General features: G+C 36.2%; 1 protein-coding gene across 1 annotated transcript in view; it reads right to left on the reverse strand.

Moving 5' to 3' along the window:
• Positions 1–21,658, reverse strand: part of ARSK (arylsulfatase family member K) — a 51,886-nt gene that overhangs the window by 21,047 nt on the left and 9,181 nt on the right. The window contains exon 3 of the mRNA XM_004420361.3: positions 16,215–16,374. Within this exon, the coding sequence (XP_004420418.1) occupies positions 16,215–16,374 (160 nt within the window). The remainder of the gene's footprint in view (positions 1–16,214; positions 16,375–21,658) is intronic.

The following is a 21,658-nucleotide window of genomic DNA, read 5'->3' on the forward strand; positions in this document are numbered from 1 at the left end:
CTTCTGGCAGGGAGCTCCTAAAAACCTTGGAATTTCCTAAGTGAAGAGAGGGACAAAGGAACCTTTTGTTATGTTAATTAGGTTACTTTTTGACCACACCTACGGATGGGGGCTGGTTGCCAGGAGAACCAACCATGTGATAATAGGATGAAAAACTTTGGTCCCACCCCCCTGACCTCGGGGAAGGGAGAGGGGATGGAGATTGAATTCAATTACTAATGGGCAATGGCTTTATCAATCAATCATGCCTGTGTAATGAAGCCTCCACAAAAACCCAAAAAAGGAGCGGGTTTAGAGATCTTCCGGCTTGGTGAGCACTTGGAGGAGTGGGAGAGTGATGCTGGCTTAAAGGGGACATGGAACCTCCATGCCCTTTCCCCATGCCTTGCCCTATGCATCTCTTCCCTCTGGCTGTTCCTGAGTTATATCCTTTTATAATAAACTGATAATCTAGTAAGTAAAATGTTTCTCTGAATTCTGTAAGCTGCTCTAGCAAATTAATAGAACCCAAGGAGGGGGTCATGGGAAGTTCTGATTTACAGCCAGTATGTTAGAAGCACAGGTGACAACCTGGACTTGCCACTGGCGTCTGAAGCAGAGGGGAGGGGGCGGTCTCGTTAGGACTGAGCCCTTAACCTGTGGAATCTGATGCTACCTCCACATAGATAGTGCCAGAATTGAGATGATTTTAGGACACCCAGCTGGTGTCCGGAGAATTGGTGGTGTGTGGAAACCCCCCATCCCCCCTTCTCCCCCCCCAACACATACTGGCAGTGAGTACAGAATCCAAATTGGTGATCAGAACCTTTACCTGGCTTTGGATTAACTCAGGTGTAGAGTATTGTCTTGATTGTGCTGATTTAGTCAACCCTAGGATGCAGTCATGAGTGAGTCTAGAACATCTCAAGGAAAGATCTAGCCTTGAAAGATGGCTGTAGCGAACCCAGATTACTGTGTCTTTTGCTACAGCAGTGAATACAATGAATAAGTGAGATCCCATTGAACATTTCTGGTAAGGTTATGCCCCCTTCCCTATTTTTTTATTTTTTACTCTCTGTGTTCCCAAGATTCTTTCAACCCAGATTCTTGGTCCCCGTAAGAGTAAAAAGGCTCATATCAAGTTAATTTTGGCCTCGTCTTATCATTATGGCTAATTTCAAACTTAGCTTTATTTTTGCCCTCTTACTAAATTATATGTGATTTACCTTCCTAACTTAGTGGCATTCTCTTTCGTCTATTCATGGTATGTGTGCCTTTGGCATGATTCCTGTAATTGCTGGTATTCAAGGAGAGTTATAGCAAATGATTTCAGCATTACTAGGGAAGCAGGACAAGATTATGGTGGAAGGTAAAGGTTCCTCTCTCATAATTTTCATTTTTTCCTCTTTTCTGGCTATCCCAAGAATCTTGAGTAAGCTAGCTGATTAAGAGGGTAATACTTTGGTTAGTTGACCCATATTCAGGCATTGTGCCTAAGTATAAAGTAACAATTTACTTCTTTATAACTTAAAATCACTTAGCACATTTTAGTATTCGATAAATATTAATAATTATAGTCAACATTGACTCTCTGTTCTGCTCTCACTACTCCTGGGCCAGCCCAATCCTCCCGGGCCCTTGTTAAGCACAAGAAGAGCAAGAGATGCAGTAAGCAGTAGGCTGCTACAAGAGCTGCAATTCTCAGCTCAGAGTCTCTTTTCCCAGTCCAAGGTTCCTTCTGGCCAGTAGCACTAATGAGGAAAATAGGGAGAGAATGTGAAAATCTATTACAGTTACTGTAACATAAAAATAATTCTTTTAAAATTATAATTCTCTTTACTAAACAACTAGTGTCTCCAATCTCTTCTTAACCAGGCCAAACTGTTGCACCAGGAAACAGTATCTTCTGACCATGTGCTTAGATTTACTTTGTCTTGTTGTTCTAAGTGTTGTCTCTATCCCCCCACCATTATTTGCTATAACCTCCTCGAAATATAAGCTTTCTAATTACTTGGCCACTGCGGGTACTTTGAACAAATTTCCTTCCATTCCATTTCTATGTAACTTGTCTGGAATGTCAAGAGTATGGTTTCAATCCGGACAATTAAAAAAGGCTTGTATTAATAGGGAGGAACCAAAACTACCTGTGGTTTAGATACTTAATGATTTATTGGCTCCTCTCATTATAAATTTACCTTGTTACTTGCAATAGGCATGAACATATAATGTGTAGTTTCCTGTATGCCAGCATTTCTCAAAGTGGCCCAGAGATCTCTGGGAGGTTCCCAAGAGGCTTTCAGGGGGTCCATGAGGTCAAAACTATTGTCATAGTAATAAGATCTTATTCGCCTTTTTCACTCCCATTCTCTCATGAGTGTGCAGTGGAGATCACTCCAATTTAGCTTCAGGTGAGCGGTCAGATGTAGAGTATACCTATCTCAAAGGGGATTGTTCTTGATAAACTTCGAGAGGCTTCAATGTGTCATTTTGTCCCTACACACTAAGCGACCCTCCTAAGTGGTCCAAGCTCTACTTCAATTCTTTGTAGACATGTAAGAAGGGCTTCTCTTCTCAAAGGGACACAAAAAAATAACCACTTTTTGGTTCACTATTAGCTACACCTTGTCCTACCTCCACCTGAGGTCCAGTTCTTTCTATCATTGCTACTCTAAGAGTGGTCCATGGACCAGCAGCATCAGCATCACCAGGGAGCTTGTTACAAATGCAGAATCTCAAGCCTCATATCAGACCCACTGAATCAGGGCATTTAACAAGATGCCCAGGTGATTTGTATGCATGTTAAAGTTTAAGATGCAATGCTCTACGTAACAGTGTAAGAATTCTTTTATGCAAAAAACCCCTTAATTTTTAGACAGAATAATCAAAAGTGTTTCTATAGTAGCCCACGAATAGCATTCTTCTACCTGGGTTGGATTCCAGAAAACAAGGTGATGGCTAAATGCACTCTCCAATAATCAGCAGTTGAAGTTCTTTTTAACAACAAAATCTCTTCCTAATATAAATGGAAAATAAAACTACCTGACACATTACCAACTAATTATTGCATAAATTTGTCTATGTGCCATTGCTGTGTGGGTATTCTGTGCCAATGTGCCAAATTCTGCTGTAGCATTGGATACAATCAGTCCAAAGGTAGGAAAAGATTACTTTACAGAGTAACAAGCACATCTGAAAAAATATCACATATTAAAATTGATGAGAACATAAGAGTTTTCTTTCAAAATGAATTAGGAGCCTAGACTTAAATCTTCAGCTTCCTAAAATTCCTAAGATAAATATCTCAGACTTTAAGAGTTCTATGGAGATATCTTTTTCTCTCTCTCTCACACACACATGCACAATCACTGTTATTGATGGGATTATAACAGCTAACATGTCTCAGATAAGTTTCTTGCATAGAAAAATTATAATTCTGAATGATGCCCTTGCAAAATTCGCTATTAGCCTAACAAATTCTGTAAGAGAAAAAGGAATCCATACTTATTCCCTTCAAATGCTCTTCAAGTTGTGAGAAACACACATACCATTTTTTTAAAAGAACTTACAAGGCTGTCATCTATCTTCCTTACTTATATGACAGTCTGTTTTAGTTTAATGAATAATACTAACTCTGGCAAATTCAAGTTGGAACATCCCTTTTCAATATACATTATTTAAATGATCAATGTATGTATGTTTTTCCATTGATTTCATTTTATTAATTCCAACCATTTTCCTTTTTTGGTGAAATTATAGTAGCTGGTGTTCCTTAATCTTTTACTCATAGAGTTATTTGTAAATATGTTGAAAATCATGGATTTTTTGCCAATAAACAATATTAAAAATATATTAATATTACAATACTTATATCACTATTATACATAATATATTATCAATATAATACTTTATATTATAAAATATAATTAATAACATTGCACATTATATTATATAATTTTATTAATTATATATTATATATTTTATATATTCATTGTAAATATATTTATGCAATTATATATTCTTATTATAAAATATTATTATATAATAATAATAGTAAATAAATTTCAAACAAAAGTTTTGTTTTGCATGAGTGTGTGTGGGGGTATTCAGGGATTTGATGGACTTGAGGTTGTGAACTCCCACCTAGCCATTTTCTAGTCTGCTAGTGAATTCATCACCGTGGGAGCATCAATATTTATAACTTTGAATTCCTAGGTGACAATGACTATTGCCCTTGATAAAGAATATTTGCTGTAGTCTAGGCTTACTTAAATATAGGCAGCCTTTTTGATTCAATTCAAGAAATATTTATCAAATTCCTACCATGTGCAAAGCATTGTGCTGGCAGGAGCTTGAGGTGAGTTGCTTAGCTACCAAAATGATATTATCACCTCGTATCCACTCAGGCATAAAACCCCTTTACTACGATACTTTTTAAAATAAAGGGCCATATGCTACCTTGTAGAAAAAGCAACTGTGATAAAATAGTTTGGCCATAACTATAACTCTAATAATTTAGATCACATTCACTACTTTTACATCAAAAAAGGGGAAGGTTTTTTTCTGACACTTTTAAAGTAATTTAACATATCAATTTGAGCAAATCTAACATTTAAATTTTTGTAAGCTTTTGTTTTTCAGTATTATTCAGAAAACATAACCGGAACAAAATGCCATCAAATCTGAAAGATAAAGTGGGTGGATTATCCCCCAGTAAATCTGTCATTAAGAATTCATCAAGTAGTCACTGCATGGGACATGTCACCATGTCCACAGCTCTTGCTGACGGGGTGACCCAGTTGACCATATTGTGTAGGATTTAACTCCTCCTCTATCCTGTTGACTGACCAGGGGTGCATACCTGACCTAAGGACCAGATCCTTAGGTCCTTCCTGGTCAGCAATTATGATGGGGTCTGGTATAAAATATGAGTTGGGCCTATCATGCTTATTTACAGAATTTGAATTTGGAAAGAAACAATAGTCAGGTAACTTGCAGTTATCTAGAATGCAGCTATGAGGTAGAGAAAATTCACAAAGAAGGAGATGGAGCTTGAGTCAAAAAGGGTCATGCAGGTCAAAGTTATAGCTGGAAGTGATGTAGTTGAGAAAATATACAGAGCAGAGGAGAGAAAAAAGTCAGGAGTTATGTTAATGGCAGAGAACTAGAATATAAACTTCTGCTACTGAGGTCCTTAACGCTGTATTAGATTCAGAATTACTCCCCAGTTCCATCTCTTGAGACTAGTGTAACTACAGCCCCTGTTCCTAGTCTGATAATCCAAATCCCTTTTCACTGCATGCCAATCCTTACATTATGATCACATCTTCTCTACCCTGTGTACCCCCCAGTCTCATGTAGGTGGGCTCGAGTGACTATTCTCCTAACCAAAAGAACTTGAAAATAAATACCACGATCATAGTACTATACTGAGTGCAAATCTCATACAATTTAAGCCTCAGAATAGAAGACTTACAAAAGATACACACTTATGTCTATCATGCTTGCAAGTAGTTAAAATGATTTCACTACTAAGAAATCTAACTTTGAGGCTGTTATAGTCATAATTAATCTTTCAATAAATTTTCTTTCTTTTCTTTTTTTGCTGGGAAGGAGTTGCCCTGAGCTAACATCTGTTGCCAATCTTGCTCTCTCTCTTTTTTTCCTCCCCAAAGCCCCAGTACATAGTTGTATATTCTAGTTGTAAGTCCTTCTAGTTCTTCTATGTGAGCTGCCACCACATCATGGCTACTGACAGATGAGTGGTGTGGTTCTGTGCCTGGGAATCAAACCCAGGCCACCGAAGTGGAGTGTGTTGAACTTTAACCACTAGGCTATCAGGGCTGGCTCTCAACAAATTCAAAATGTCCCTTTGCCTGCTAAAATATAAGCCTTCCACACATGTTTCTGAATATAGTTATGCGCCGTATAATGACATTTTGGTCAACAATGGACTGCATATATGACAGTGGTCCCATAAGATTAGTACCATACAGCTCGGCTGTGTAATAGGCTATCTAGGTTTGTGTAAATACACTCTATGATGTTCACACAACAATGAAATCGCCTAATTATGCATTTCTTATAACATATCTCCATTGTTAAGCGACCCATGACTGTATGTGACTTTACCAAGCCTAGGAAGATATATAGTGACCTTTCTGGAAAAATTTTCTCTTAAACCTAAGGCAGTGCCTAATAGGTAGTAAGAGCTTAATAAATGACAGCTATCATTATTCTCCAAGTGGCTTTGATCAAAGAAATTCAGTCAACACATTTTAAATTAGTTAACTTTCATGGTAATGGGGGCATGGATGACATGACGTGTCTGAATTATTTAAAATCTGTTAGGTAACTAAAACTTGCCCAGTTAGCTTAGTGAGTTACTGGGCATGGTGCTACTAAGACAGCCAAGTCTGGATGTGATGTGTTTTTCAAACCACCTGCTTTTGGGCAGGAATTTCCCTTTGTGTGGATTTAATGAGAGGGGAGAGGCCATCGCCCAGTACAGAAGCTGAAGTGGGAGTGATAAGCCCTCTCCCCAGGACTCCAGGCAGCTAGGGAGTAGGCAAGTGACCTAGGCTTGCCAATTTGATGCTCAGGTCCTGAGATCCTGAATCTTGGGGGAGTGACACACAGACATGGGGTCAGCTAGAGATTAATTATGGCAGCAGTGTCACCAGCAGCAATGTCCTGGCCAGCCTGTTTCTATGGCATAACTGGTGTGTGCTCTCAGACACAAGCCTCATCCAATTCCTGTTTTCTGAGTCTAGGACTCTAGCTTTGTTATTGATTCTGTGTTACCTAAGTTTTTTAAAAAAGTTCATTTTCTACTCAGGACTCAGAGTGTAACAAAGGATCTTGATGAGTAATTTCCAACACTAATAGTACTTTAGAAATTTTGCTAAAGATATGGGAAAGTGTCAGCACAAGGCTATTACTCAAAAAAGGCAGAAAAGTTCATATTTTCGTGCTTTGAGTTCAATCAGTGTTTTTATCTTTGCATCTTCCAAAAAAAATTTATCCAAAACTGCTAAAAAATATCAATTTACAGAAACAACAGTTAAATAAAAACAGAAAAAAGTGATATGGTTTGGGAGATCCAGCAACTTTGTGGAGATATTCTGAGCCAGTTTTGCTGTTGCAATCCTTCATTTCTTATGAGGCCTGATACCTACAAGTAACTTGATAATACTGTTACAAAACAGGTTTGACATTTTCTCTAGTGAAAAAGGCATATTTAAGAGTCTATAAAAGGTGAAAAGGGAATAATTTGTATTAATAAAGGGCATACTTTCAGAGCTTGAAAAGACTGGATTCTAATTGGAGCTTTCATATACAAAAAAGAAAGTATTGGGTATAACAATGAGAATTCTAAGGAAAAAAGATTTTAGTCAAATGGGGTTATATATGATCTCAGACTCAAACATATATTATAGGAATTTCAATTTGAAGACATTTTTTTGCAAGTAAAGAGACTTTAATTTTCAGTAATGCATATTTCATAACATGGATATTTCATAAGCTAATGTTCAATCAATTTCTCAATATTCAGCTTTCTCACTTTGGTTTTCATTAACTGTAACTATTACTTTTCAAAATTTTACAAAGATAAATAGCATCTGTCATGATTCTGTAGGAATTCAAACCTCTTCAAGGTTTGATTATAAAAATTAAATTGTCCTTGAAACAGTCACATTCAGGTTTATTTTCAGGCCAATTCTAAAACAAAGTCTAAATTCTGTCTTTCAGGCTCTTCTGACTGCCCAAACCAGATTTTGGTGTGTAGCTTCCCAGTTTTATCTAGTGTGTGTGTGTGTGTGTGTGTGTGTGTGTGTGAGATATGTGTATATATTTTTTAAAAAGGATATTTTACACAGTCTTATGTTTTTTCAATTTATTAAATTTTCAATTTATTTTGAATATCTTTGTGTCAAGTGCCATTAAATGTTCTCTACCAATTTTTAATTGCTTTCTAATATTTTACTGCATATATATACCTTGGGTTATTTAACTAATTTCCTATGGAACAATTTTTTAAACACATTAAATATTTGATACTTAAGATTTATGTACTTTTGGGCCAGCCCCGTGGCTTAGTGGTTAAGTGCGCGCGCTCCGCTACTGGCAGCCCTGGTTCGGATCCCGGGTGCAGCAACACACCGCTTCTCCGGCCATGCTGAGGCCACGTCCCACATACAGCAACTAGAAGGATGTGCAACTATGACATATAACTATCTACTGGGGCTTTGGGGGAAAAAAAGGAGGAGGATTGGCAATAGATGTTGGCTCGGGGCCAGTCTTCCTCAGCAAAAAGAGGAGGATTAGCATGGATGTTAGCTCAGGGCTGATCTTCCTCACAAAAAAAAAAAAAAAAGATTTGTGTACTTTTTATAAAAATAACAAATAATTTTTGAAAATACTTGATTCCCTAAAATGTATTATTAAAGTATATGTCAGAAATAGAAAGTATCCTTTGCTACTGATTTTAAAATTAGCTCTATAGAAGTCATGTGGGACTAGTCATTTTTAGAAAGCTGAATTTTCCTGACAGCTGAGGCTTCCTCTCTTTAAGAAATACTCTCTCTCTCTCTCTCACACACACACACACACACACACACACACACACACAGAATTAACCATTTGGGTTAGCACTGTCCTTTGCTTCCACACACAGCACTACTTTAAATGTTTTTCTTGGTTAAGTCTTGAATTAAATGATGAAGGATTATCATTATGAAAATAAGCTACTATTCTGAGTTATAATATTATTTGCCCTCATACTAAATTAAATCTCAATTCTTTTAGTTCTTCTTCCTTTTTTTTTTTTGTGAGGAAGATCGGCCCTGAGCTAACATCTGCCAATCCTCCTCTTTTTGCTGAGGAAGACTGGCCCTGGGCTAACATCCGTGCCCATCTTCCTCCACTTTATATGGGATGCCCCCACAGCACGGCTTGACAAGCAGTGCGTCAGTGCGCGCCCAGGATCCGAACCGGCGAACCCGGGCCGCTGCAGCAGAGCGCGTGCACTTAACTGCTTGTGCCACCAGGCCGGCCCCTCAATTTTTTTTAGTTCTTTTGCCTGCTATTAATGAGTTTTGTTCTTCCTTTGTTGACAGACATCAATTTTTAATTACCTCATTTGTTTGAGAAATATTTTTTTCACTTTAAAACTGTTCTTTTTTAATACATTCTGGTCTTGCTTGAGTCAAACTTGGGATATGATAGATATTACTGTGGTTGTTACTTTATTTTTAACGTCAGGAATGCTAATTTACCCATGTACTTTTAGACATTTTAACACTCTTCTTTAGAAATTGCAGAATGAGTCTAAAAATTTTCCTATATTCCTTATACAGTATCTTACTTATGAAACTTTGCCATCTAGCCTCATACTAGAAAAAGAGGCGCTAAAAGGCAGCTACTTCCTGGCTAACTGCAATAGAATGTAGTCAATAAAAGAGCCAACTGGAAGGCTGGAAAGACTGCTTAGAAGAGAACAGAGAAACTTAAGGCATGACAAATTAGATCAATGAAGAAATTACATGAACTCCAAAACATTCATCTAAAACAATCATGAGACTTGATCAAAGGGCAAAAGTATGTTCAAGGATGAAAAGAATAAAATAGAACCATTCCAAGGTTATTTACTTATTTTTTTAAAGAACAACAACTTTATGGAGATTCTCAAATTCAGCTCAGCCGATGAAACACGCAGGTTGTTTTCTGCCAGCTGCCTCAGCTTGTTATCCAAGTCCTCACATAATCTTTCAAGCCTTACCTTTCATTGCTTCCTTACAGGAATTCTAGCTTAGCCAGTGTCCTCCAAAAGGTTTGCATTTTCCTACTTGGATGCCTCTGTTCAGAAGTTTCTCCTTCCTGTCCTGCATTTGAGCCTACTGATGTTCTACTTCTGTGGGAGTTATTATATCTAAAATGCTATCAATGTAATATGTGCTTTTTCGAAAAATATATACTATTAAGAAAAAATGTTGCCAATGAGACTAACAGAATTTTGTAATCATCAATTGTAAGATGCATTGCAATCTCAAAGATGTTAAATTGTGAAAAAAAATGTGCACCTTAAAATAGAAAATATAGTACTTTACAGCCTTTTCTCCCACGCTTTGGGGAAAAAAAAATCTGGATGTGATCACTTTCTCCTTTAAACAGAACTCACCATATTTCCCCTGTACTGTAGGTATCCAGACTTTTTTTTAAAACTCTTTTAAACCATAAGTCTCTGCAGCTAGGTCATATATCTGGCTAATGCTACTGTTAAATTGAAAAAGTTAAATCTCCATGTTATTAGATAGTTTTAGGCTCTTCTTAAGTAGATTGAGATAAACTTCCACAAGTCCTCAAATGGCTAACACTGGCAAAAGTAGGAGATAAACTTCATTATGGGCAGCTAAACATAATATATTAAACTTTAGTAATTAAATAGAAAAAAATCTAAGAATTGTAATGAGGCTGTAGGCTCAGAGCTCTCACTGGTATATCAAGAAACTGATGTAGGAGTTATGGTAGAGAGAAATCTGAAGATAGCCCCACGGGCTGCTTCAGCCAAGAATTTGCTAGTCATCAGAAGTGAGGTTCTGGAATAACAAAACAAAACAAAAACAACAGCAAGCTCTTCCATTATCATAAAAAATAATGCTGAGAATGCACCCAGAATAATGCAGGCTGTTCTAGATACTGAATTTCATTAAAGATAATAAGATAGGGGTTCTAAAAAAGCTTCTAAAACGACCAAAGGAATGAATGTCTTTCTCCATTTAAGAAAAGAACTCCTCCTTAGAATGGAGAAAACTGATCTGAAGCTATATATGATCTTAGATTATAAAATAATAGTGGATATGGGTGAGATAAACACAGACTTATTCATTAGGCTGCAGAATTGAAAGGGACTGAGAGATGGCTCTGTGGTTACTGTTCCGAGTTCTGTTGCTTCCCTCCTGGTCACTCTGGTTCTATTTAGAAAGCCTGTGATGCTGGTCTGCAGGCTGACAGGGAACAAGAAGAGTGGTGTTAGCAGCCTATAATTTGCTTCCCTTTGATGTTTGCCAAGAGGCTCAAGCATGAGAATTTTTCCCATAGCAATTTTCTCATTTTGGAAGTAGGCCTTTATTTTTCATTTGTTTCAGAGGATTAAAAATTGCCTATGTGACTTTGCTTCAGAAAAACATTAAGCTCTGTGAATTGAGAACATTTGTAATTACAATGGTAGTAAGATGAAATGACAGAGGATTTGATTTTAGGTTTTAAACTTTTAGCTAGGAAAGATAAGACAGCAGCTTGTTTAAATTCTTTTTATGCCATTAGAGTGTAAATTCTATGAGAGATTTTTATGTTTTAATCACTAGTGTATTCTCATCATCTAAAAATAGTGTCTGGTACATAGTAGGTGGCTCAAATATTTGTTGAATGGGTATTGAATACATCTGATTTTACTTTTGTAACTTAAATGAGGATCATCTTTTAGTCTTTGTATTTTAAAGAATACACTTAATATTCATTTTCTTTATTAAATTGTATTGATCTTAGAAATCTAGGTTTTAAATGTTTATATAAAGTCTATTACCTCCTAATTCTATACACTTCCAAATTACCATTTTCTTTGGTTTTGTTAATTCTAAAAAAATTGACCTACTAGTGCCAAGCGGATCTGATCCCTTAGAATATGGAAGAATAAACTTAAGATTCAAAATGTAGGCAATTACTTTAAGTGTGACATTCCTAAGGCCATGCTGATGAGTATAAAACATTTAGCTTTAGATGATAGTTTCTCAACCTCTGCACTATTGACATTTTGGGCTTGATCATTCTTTGTTGGTGGGAGGAGCTGTTGTGTGCATATCATAGACTGTTCAGCAGCAACCCTGGCTTCTACCCTCTACATCCAGCAGCATTCCCCCAGTGCTGTCAACCAAAAATGTCTCCAGACATTGTCAAATGTCTTCTGAGGGTCAAAATTGTCCTTGGTTGAGAACCACTGTTTTAGATATTGGGACTATACTGGCAAAACAGGTTTACCTGATAGCAAAAATGATCAAAACACTCTATGAGTTAAATACAAATGTTTCCTTTCAATTGCTAAGAAGATACAGCAAATTTGAACCTAATCAAACCCATTATAAACACAATACATATAATATGAGAGAGGCAGATAAATTCTAGGATTTTATAAACCATGTAACTGTACTCCATTGAAGTCAAAGAATTTCAGAAAGGAAGAGCCTTTCAAGTCATTTATTGTAAGCTCATTTGATGTACTGGAATCTAAATAGATAAATAACTTGCTCAAGTCTTACAGTCAGTAAATGGCACCTTAATGAGTAGTACCACCAATACTTGTCTAGCAGCTGTCTGGAAGAAATAAGTGTGTAGCCCTTAGAGTTCCCAGTATGGTGTAGTATATTATAGACAGTAAGGGACACACAGCTGGACTAGTGTTCCTAAACTGCTACAAGAAGAAAGCATCACTTGATGCCTACAAAAGACAGATGGAGTATCATACTAATAAACTAAAGAAACTTATAATTCTGGCTGAAAATATAAGCAGGTTCAGAAATGGCCAATTTCAGTAGTAAAGATAGCACAAACAGTTCTAAAAACTTGGGCTTAGATTTTGAGAGTCAGTCTATCAAAAACACTGAATGCCCCTATTTATGAAGTTTGATATTGAGAGACCTTTTTTTCTGAGACTCATTTTCAAACTTGCACAGAAAAATCTGAAAGATAATGTGCCATAATTCATATAACCTTTGCAGACATGCTCCCAACAGCAACCTTGACCTATTGGTCAGCCAAATGACTGTGTGGGTACATACAGCACTTATACAAATAATCCTCATTTCAATTTCCTAAGCTCTGGTGAGAGGGGGAGTAAGTGAAAATATTCTCCCAGGAATTATACTGAAAACCATCTTTGACCTCTGAAATATCAACACTGAAGTGGCTCTTTTCCTTTTACTGATTTTAGAATTCTACATGAGAAAGAAAGAACTTCTGAAATTAAGAATATTTAAAACATTAAAAAACTGAAAAACAGGATATACTCTATTAATTGAGCATATAGACAAAATACTAATAATTAACAAGTGCTGTGACCCTTGGTTAAATAGAACATCAACGTTTATCAAATAATAAGCTTTGGTAGATCAATATAACTTTCATTGATCTCATTCAACAAACATTTAGTTGTGTACCTAAAATGCACTGGCCCTATGCCGGCAATGGGGATAAAGTAACGAAAAAGAGACAGGGTCCTTGTTCTCCAAGAATTATTATCACACTGAGGAATAAAATTCAGGTCATATTTTAACCATTTCATACACAGAATGATAGATACAGGGAGTACAAGGTGTTCAACCATAGATTCTTTTTATTATTGGATTGATTGAGGAAATAGAGGAAATAATTTCAAATACGATACTATGAATAATTGTACCTTGCTTTGGATTAATGTTACTTTCTAAAAAGGAAAAGGATTTTGAAGAGACATTTGTGAGACTCCATGAAATAATTAGTAATGCAATGTACTTTAGAAAAATAAGGGGTTATGTAAATATTAAACTACAATTCTGGTTAAGCCATTTTTATAACAACAATCTTTTCCCTTGATTAAATGCTTACTCTGTGCCAGGCCCTGTTAAATACTTTATATTATCTCACTTAATCCTTTTAAATGCTCTTTTATATTAACTCATATAACACTCAGTCATTCAATGAGGTGGGTACTGTTAACTCCAGCTTACAGATAAGAATGCTGACACTTACAGAAGTAACTTGCCCAAGGTCGCAAGGATAGTAAGCAGGGAAGCTGGGCGTCTAACTCTGTTCTGATGGATTCAGAACCTGCTGTGCTCCTTCTACCACTTTTGCCTCCCCTCCCTCCCTTTCTTTCTGCTACTTTTGCCAGGCAGAGTCGGGGAAGAGCATTTTGCACAAAGGGACTAGCTTGTGCAATGGTCCAGAGGTAGTAAAAAATTTGTTAAAGAAATTTTAAAAAGACTAGGTACATACTCAGGGTTGGAGAGAGTGGTATGAAATGAGACTGGAAGTAAGCAGGGGGCTAAATTATAAACCATGGATCTTATGAACCATGTATTTGGTTCTGTGGATTTGGGGTTTTAGCCTACCTGCAGAGAAAAAAACCACTGAAGGATTTTAAGCACGTAAGTCATTCAATCAGATGTATATTTTAAAAAGATTAATCTGGCTGCCGATAGAAAATGGGTCAGATACAAGACAAGAGTCCAATTAGAAGGCCATGTCAATAGTGTAGGCAAGAGATGATAGTAGTTTGGTGGAGATGATGATAAGTGAATAAACTGGAGAAACATTTTAGAAGTAGTACTGACAACATTTGGAGATGGATTAGAAGACAGAGGTGGGTAAGAGATGTCAGGATCACTTCTGGGTTTCAAATATTGATATCTTTTAGACAAGAAAGAAATTTAACATCAACCAGAAGAGCAAGATTAATGCTCAGATTATTCTAGGTTATTTTAGGATCTGTTTACCCAAAACTCATTGTATTAGTTTCCTAGGACTGCTGTAACAAATTACTACAAACTAGGTGGCTTAAAACAACAGAGATTTATTCTCTCACAGTTCTGGAGGCTAGAAATCTGAAATCAAAGTGTGGGTAGGGTCAAGCTACCTCTGAAGGCTCCAGGGAAGAATTCTTCCTTGCTTCTTCCCAGCTCTGGTAACTCCTGGCAATCTTTGGGATTTTTTGGCTTGTAGCTGCGATCACTCCAATCTCTGCCTCTGTCTTCACACTGCCTTCTCTGTGTGTCTGCGCCCTTTTGCCTTCTAGAAAGCACACTAGTCATTGGATTTATGGCTCACTCTAAATCCAGGATGATTTCAACTCAAGATTCTTAACTAATTACATCTACAAATAGGATCTATTTCTAAATAAGGTTGCATTTTGAAGTTCCAGGTGGACATGAAGTTTTGGGGAATACTGTTCATCTCACTACACTTACCATTATTTTTACTGAATTTATTTTTTTTGTTATCATTATCATCATCACTACTACCATTACCATAACTCTCAATTAGCACCTACTAGGCAAGAGGTACTGCTCCAAAGTATTAATATATATTCGTGCTGGGGTCACAAGTATTGAGAGACCCCAAGATCACATCCACGTTTGCTAGGAGGACTCAAAGGACTCAGCATATAGTTGTACTCATGGCTACAATTTATTACAGTGCAAGGACACAAAGCAAAATCAGCAAAGGGAAAAGGTGCTTAGGTAAGTCTGGAGGAAACCAGGTACGAGTTTCCAAGTGAAGTCACAGAGGACACACTTAATTCCTCCAGCATTGAACTATGACAATACACACGAAGTGTTGTCTATCAGGGAAGCTCATTAGAGACTCAGTACCCAAGTTGCTATTGAGTGCTGATCATGTAGATACATTCTGCCTACCAAACACCAAAATTCCAGACTCCCAGAGGGAAAGCACGTGTTCAGCATAAACCACATTGTACAAACACTCTACATACACAATAAGCCACTTTTATCAGTTAGGGAATAGAGGGAACACTCCTGAAATTCAAGTTCCCAGATTTCAGCCAAGGGCCCCCTTGAAAGTAGGCCTTTCTAAAGGTAGTAGTCGCAGGCCTGCTATGTGAGCTCTTTTCTGCACATGTTATTTCACTTAATCATCACAACAAAGAAATTAAAGTTCAGTTGTCTTAAATAATGTTTCCAAGATTACACTACTATAGGTTAGTAGTTGACAGAGAAACTGGGATTCAAAAGTAGGCAATCTGATTCTAGATCTTTATGCTTGTCCATTATGCTTGGCTGCCTAGTTTCTGAGAACTTAGTAAAATGAAAAAAAAAAAGTTTACAATAGTGTCACATTGGAGAGAACTGACAAAAGCAAGTAGCAAGAAGGTTATGATATTTAGACAGATTATAAAGTGAATAATAAAGTAGCCATAATATAATGGAAACTCAATCAAAATAAATATTGGGTTAAATAATTTTATAGACACTATTTACAGACTTTTAATGTTTAAGAAAAACAAAATTACCAGCATATTGGGAATTTTAATATTTTAAGAAGATTAAAGAAAGCTAAAGTTTTAGTCAAATTAACACAATTGAGGGATTAAGAGGTTTACATTCACCTTTGTGGAAAAATAAAAAAATAAAAAGAGTACATGTATGTGCTATAGCAGAGGGAAGCCTATTAGAATTATTTTTTACCTAATGGAGTGATGTCCTGAAGTATAGTCCAGTTTTCCAAATTTTTGTGTCCGGTAGCCATGCTTCTTCATGACATCCATCCATGTTGTATAATTTGGATCTAGGCCCTTAAAGTTATTCCAAGATTCTGTTAAGTGAGTGAAGAGACCACTCCACATTGCTGGAAAATAAAAAAGAAATTGAGATTAGTGTAAAGCTTAACAGTTTGTTTTAACTATTAAGACAATTACTCCAAGAGAGAAGAGAGTCTACTAATTTAGAGCTCATGCTCTGGAATAAGTCACAATCTGCATTAGGTGCTTTACCCAACACTTCTGATTGTTACCTCATTTTATCAAGGGGAAAACTCTGCAAGGAGTTACTAGTTCCATTTTACAGGTGAGTCTCTAAGGCTTACAGGTTAAATTGCTTAAGGTAAATGCAGCTGGAATGGAATGTAAAGCCTGTCTGATGTTCGAGTCTTCTTTCATTCATAAAAATACTCACTAAGTATTTATTGGTTAATTTTCCAAGTTAGTCAATTGAAGTACAGATCTCATTTCCCCAACATCCTCAAGGATTTTCCCTATTCCTTGTCCTTGTACTGGCTTTCCACAAAAAATTTAAGTGTATATGTCTTCTCTCTCATTTTCTACATCTATGATTGTTTATTCAATAAATCGTTCTTCAAATATTAACAGACCTAAAGGGAGAAATAGACAGCAATACAATAATACTAGGGGACTTCAATACCCGACTTTCAACAATGGATAGATAATCCAGATAGAAAATCAATAAGGAAACACTGGACTTAACCCTTACATTAGACCAGATGGACATAACAGACATATATAGAACATTCAATCCAAAAGCAACAGAATTCACACATTCTTCTTCAGTGCACATGGAAAATTCTCTAGGATAGGTCATATGTTAGGCCACAAAACATGTCTTAAGAAATTTTAGAAGATTGAAATCATATCAAGCATCTTTTCTGACCACAACAGTATGAAATCATAAATCAAACATAAGAAGAAAACTGAAAAATTCACAAATACATGGAAATTAAATGACATGCTACTGAAGACCCAATGAGTCAAAGAAAAAAATCAAAAGAGAAATAAAAAAAACCTTGAAACAAATGAAAATGCAAATACAACATACCAAAACTAACAGGATGCAGAAAAAGCAATTCTAAGAGAGAAGTTCATAGTGAAAAATACTTGTATTAAAAAAAAGACAGAGGGTCTGGCCCAGTGGCGCAAACAGTTAAGTGCGCGTGCTCCGCTGCGGCAGCCCGGGGTTCGCAGGTTCAGATCCCGGGTGCGCACGGACGCACCGCTTGGCAAGCCATGCTGTGGCGGCATCTCATATAAAGTAGAGGAAGATGGGCATGGATGTTAGCCCAGGGCCAGTCTTCCTCAGCAAAAAGAAGAGGATTTGGCAGATGTTAGCTCAGGGCCGATCTTCCTCACAAAAAAAAAAAAAAGAAAGAGTTCAAACAAACAATCTAACTTTATACCTCAAGAAATTAGAAGAAAGAACAAACTAAGTTCAAAGTTAGTAGAAGAAAGGAAATAACAAAGATCAGAGTGGAAATAAATGAAGTAGAGACTAAAAAGACAATAGAAAAGCTCAATGAAACTAACAGCTGGTTTTTGAAAAATATATACAAAATAGACAAACCTTTAGCTAGACTTACCAACAAAAAAAGAAGACTCAACGAAGTAAAATTAGAAATGAAAAAGGAGATGTTACAACTGATACCACAGAAATACAAAGGATCATAATATATCACTATGAACAAGTATATGCCAACAAATTGGACAACCTATAAGAAATGGATAAATTCCTAGAAACATACAACCTACCAAGACTGTCTTAAGAGACCAATTATGAGTAAGGTTATTGAACTAGTAATCAAAAATCTCCCAACAAACAAAAGTCCAGGAACAGACTGCTTCACTGGCGAATTCTACCAAACATTTAAAGAAGACTTAATATCAATCCTTCTTAAACTCTTCCAAAAAATAGAAGAGGAGGGAACACTTCCAAACTCATTTTACAAGGTCAGCATTATCCTGATACTAAAACCAAATAGGTATACTATAAGAAAAGAAAATTACAGGCCAATATCCCTGATGAACACAGATGCAAAAATTCTCAACAAAATACTGGCAAAGCAAATTGAACAATACGTTAACAGGATCATACACCACGATCAAGTAGGATTTATTCTAGGGATGCCAGGATGATTCATCCACAAGTCAATCAATGTGATACACCACATTAACAAAATGAATGATAAAAATCATATGAGCATCTCAGCGGATGCAGAAAAAAGCATTTGACAAAATTCAACATCCATTTATGATAAAAACTCTCAAAAAGCTGCGTATACAGAAAACATACCTCAACATAATAAAGGCCATATATAACAAGCCCGCAGCTAACATCATATTCAATGATGAAAAGCTGAAAGCTTTACCTCTAAGATCAGGAACAAGACAAGAATGCCCACTCTCATCACTCTCATTTGACATAGTCCTGGAAGTCCTAGCCAGAGCAATTAGGCAAGAAAAAGAAATAAAAGGCATCCAAATAGGAAAGGAAGAAGTAAAACTGTCTCTATTTGCAGATGACATGACATTATATATAGAAAATGCTGAAGACTCTACCAAAAAACTGTTAGAACTAATCAATGAATTTGGTAAAACCACAAGATACAAAATTATTATATAAAAATCCGTTGCATTTATATACATTAACAATAAACTATCAGAAAGAGAAATTAAGAAAACAATCCCATTTACAATTGCATCAAAAGAATAAAATACCTAGGGATAAATTTAACAAAGGAGGTGAAAGATCTGTACACTGAAAACTATCTTGACATGATGAAAGAAACTGAAGAAGACACAAATAAATGGAAGGATTCTGTGCTCATGGATTGGAAGAACTAATATTGTTAAAATGTCCATACTACTCCAAGCAATCTATGGATTCAACGTAATTCCCAAAATTCCAATGGCATTTTTCAAAGAAATAGAACAAACAATCCTAAAATTTGTGTGGAATCACATAAGACCCCAAATAGCCAAAGCAATCTTGAGAAAGAAGAACAAAGCTAGAGGTATCACACTTCTGATTTCAAATTATATTACAAAGCCATAATCATCAAACAGTATGGTACTGGCATAAAAATAGACACAGATGAAAACAGAATAAAGAGCCCAGAAATAAATTCATGCATACATGGTCAATTAATTTATGACAAAGAAGCCAAGAATATACAATGGGGAAAGGATAGTCTCTTCAATAAATGGCACTGGGAAAACTGGACCCCTTATTACACCATACACAAAAGTCAACTCAAAATGGATTCAAGACTTGAATGTAAGACGTGAAACCATGAAACTTCTAGAAGAAAAGATAGGGGGTAAGCTCCTTGACACTGGTCTTGACAATAATTTTTTGGATTTGACACCAAAAGCAAAGGCAACAAAAATAAAATTAAACAAATGCGACTACATCAAACTAAAAAGCTTCTGCACGGCAAAAGAAACCATCAACAAAATGAAAAGGCAACCTATGGAATGGGAGAAAATATTTGCAAATCACTATCTGATAATGGTTTAACAGCCAAACTATATAAAGAAACAGGTACATGAAACCTGCCAACAGGTACATGAAAAGGTGCTCAACAGCACTAATCATCATGAAAATGCAAATCAAAACCTCAATGAGATATCACCTCACAACTATTTAAATGGCTATCATCAAAAAGACAAGAGATAACAAGTGTTGGTGAAGATGTGGAGAAAGAGAACCCTCATGCACTGGTGGTGGGAATGTAAACTGGTGAAGACAATTTGAAGGTTCCTCAAAAAATTACAACTAGAACTACCATACAATCCAGCAATTTCATTTCTGGGTATATACCCAAAGGAAATGAAATCCCTATCTTGGAGATATCTGCACCCCCATGTTCATTGCAGCATTATTTACAATAGCCAAGACATGGAAACAACCTAAGTGTCCATCAATGGATGAATGGATTAAAAAAAATGGATGTGAGATACACACACACACACAGAGGAATATTATTCAGCCATAAAAAAGAAGGAAGTCCTTCCTTTTGCGACAACATGGACAGACCGTTGAGGGCATTAGGCAAAGTGAAATGAGTCAGACAAAGACAGAAACTGTATGATCTCACTTACATGTGGAGTCTTAAAAAAAACTGAACTCATGGAAACAGAAGAGATTGGTGGTTGCCAGAGGCAGAGGTTGAGGGGGTGGCGGAAATGGGTGATGCTGGTGAAAAGACACAAACTTCCAGTTATAAGATAAATAAGTTCTGGGGATGTAATGTACAGCATGGTGTAACTATAGTTAATACTGTATTGTGTATTTGCAAGTTGCTAAGAGAGTAGATCTTAAAAGTTCTTACCATAAGAAAAAAAATTCCTAACTATGTGAGGTGACAGATGTTAACTAACCTTATTGTGATAATCATTTTGCAATATATACACATATCAAATCATTATGTTGTATGTCTTAAATTAATACAATGTTTTATGTCAATTACATGTCAATAAAACCAGGAAAAAAAAATCCTTCTTTTCTTTTTCTCATTTCTGTGTACACACATAGTGGGTTTGTATAAACTTTCTGTTCTCATCTACAAAATGCTTTCTTTCTGAGGAGTAGCATGGAGGATTACCTGGGTTCGAATCCCAATAATGCCAGTTACTGAGTGGCTTTTGACAAGTTACTTAAACTTTCTGTACTTTAGTTTTCATCTGCAAAATGTGGATCATAACAGCTACAAAATGAGGATTATATAAATTAATACATGTAAGGCACTTAGCAGATTGCCAGGCACACAGGAAGTATGCAATAAATGTTAGTTTTTCTTACTATTACTCCTTCTCTTTGTTCAAACTCTTCAAAATATACTTCTTTTAGGAAAAATATCACCTAACATTTTGGAAATTTTTGAGTTTATTGAGTGCTTTTTCATTCATTATTTGCTGCTCAGAACAACCCTGTGAGGTATACAGCATATAACAGCATTTTGTAGATAATGAAACTGAGTGACTTGCTTGACACGGCCTGTTGAGGATCAGAATCCAGGTCATCACCTCATCCTAGTCCACTGCTCATTCCACTTGCTCAGTAAAGAATATAAAATTAACAAACTGTTTTAATATACTTGTTCCTTCATCATTGAAATATCATTTATAATATATTAGGTTTCCTTTAATTGTTGGTGACTATATAGTTGATAGTGCTGCAAATGCAGGCAAAAGAACCTGTGAACTCAAATCACAGAGAATATCGTGTCAGGAACTTACAGACAAAAGCAAATTGCTGGGTGCTATTTATGGGTTCTGAGGCGAACAATCATAAATTAGAAAGACAGAGGAAAAAGAAAGAACTCTGTCAGACAAGAGAGAGAA

This window comes from Ceratotherium simum, chromosome 4, assembly GCF_057802395.1.
Source record: "Ceratotherium simum simum isolate JZ-2026a chromosome 4, ASM5780239v1, whole genome shotgun sequence".
NCBI lineage: Eukaryota > Metazoa > Chordata > Mammalia > Perissodactyla > Rhinocerotidae > Ceratotherium > Ceratotherium simum.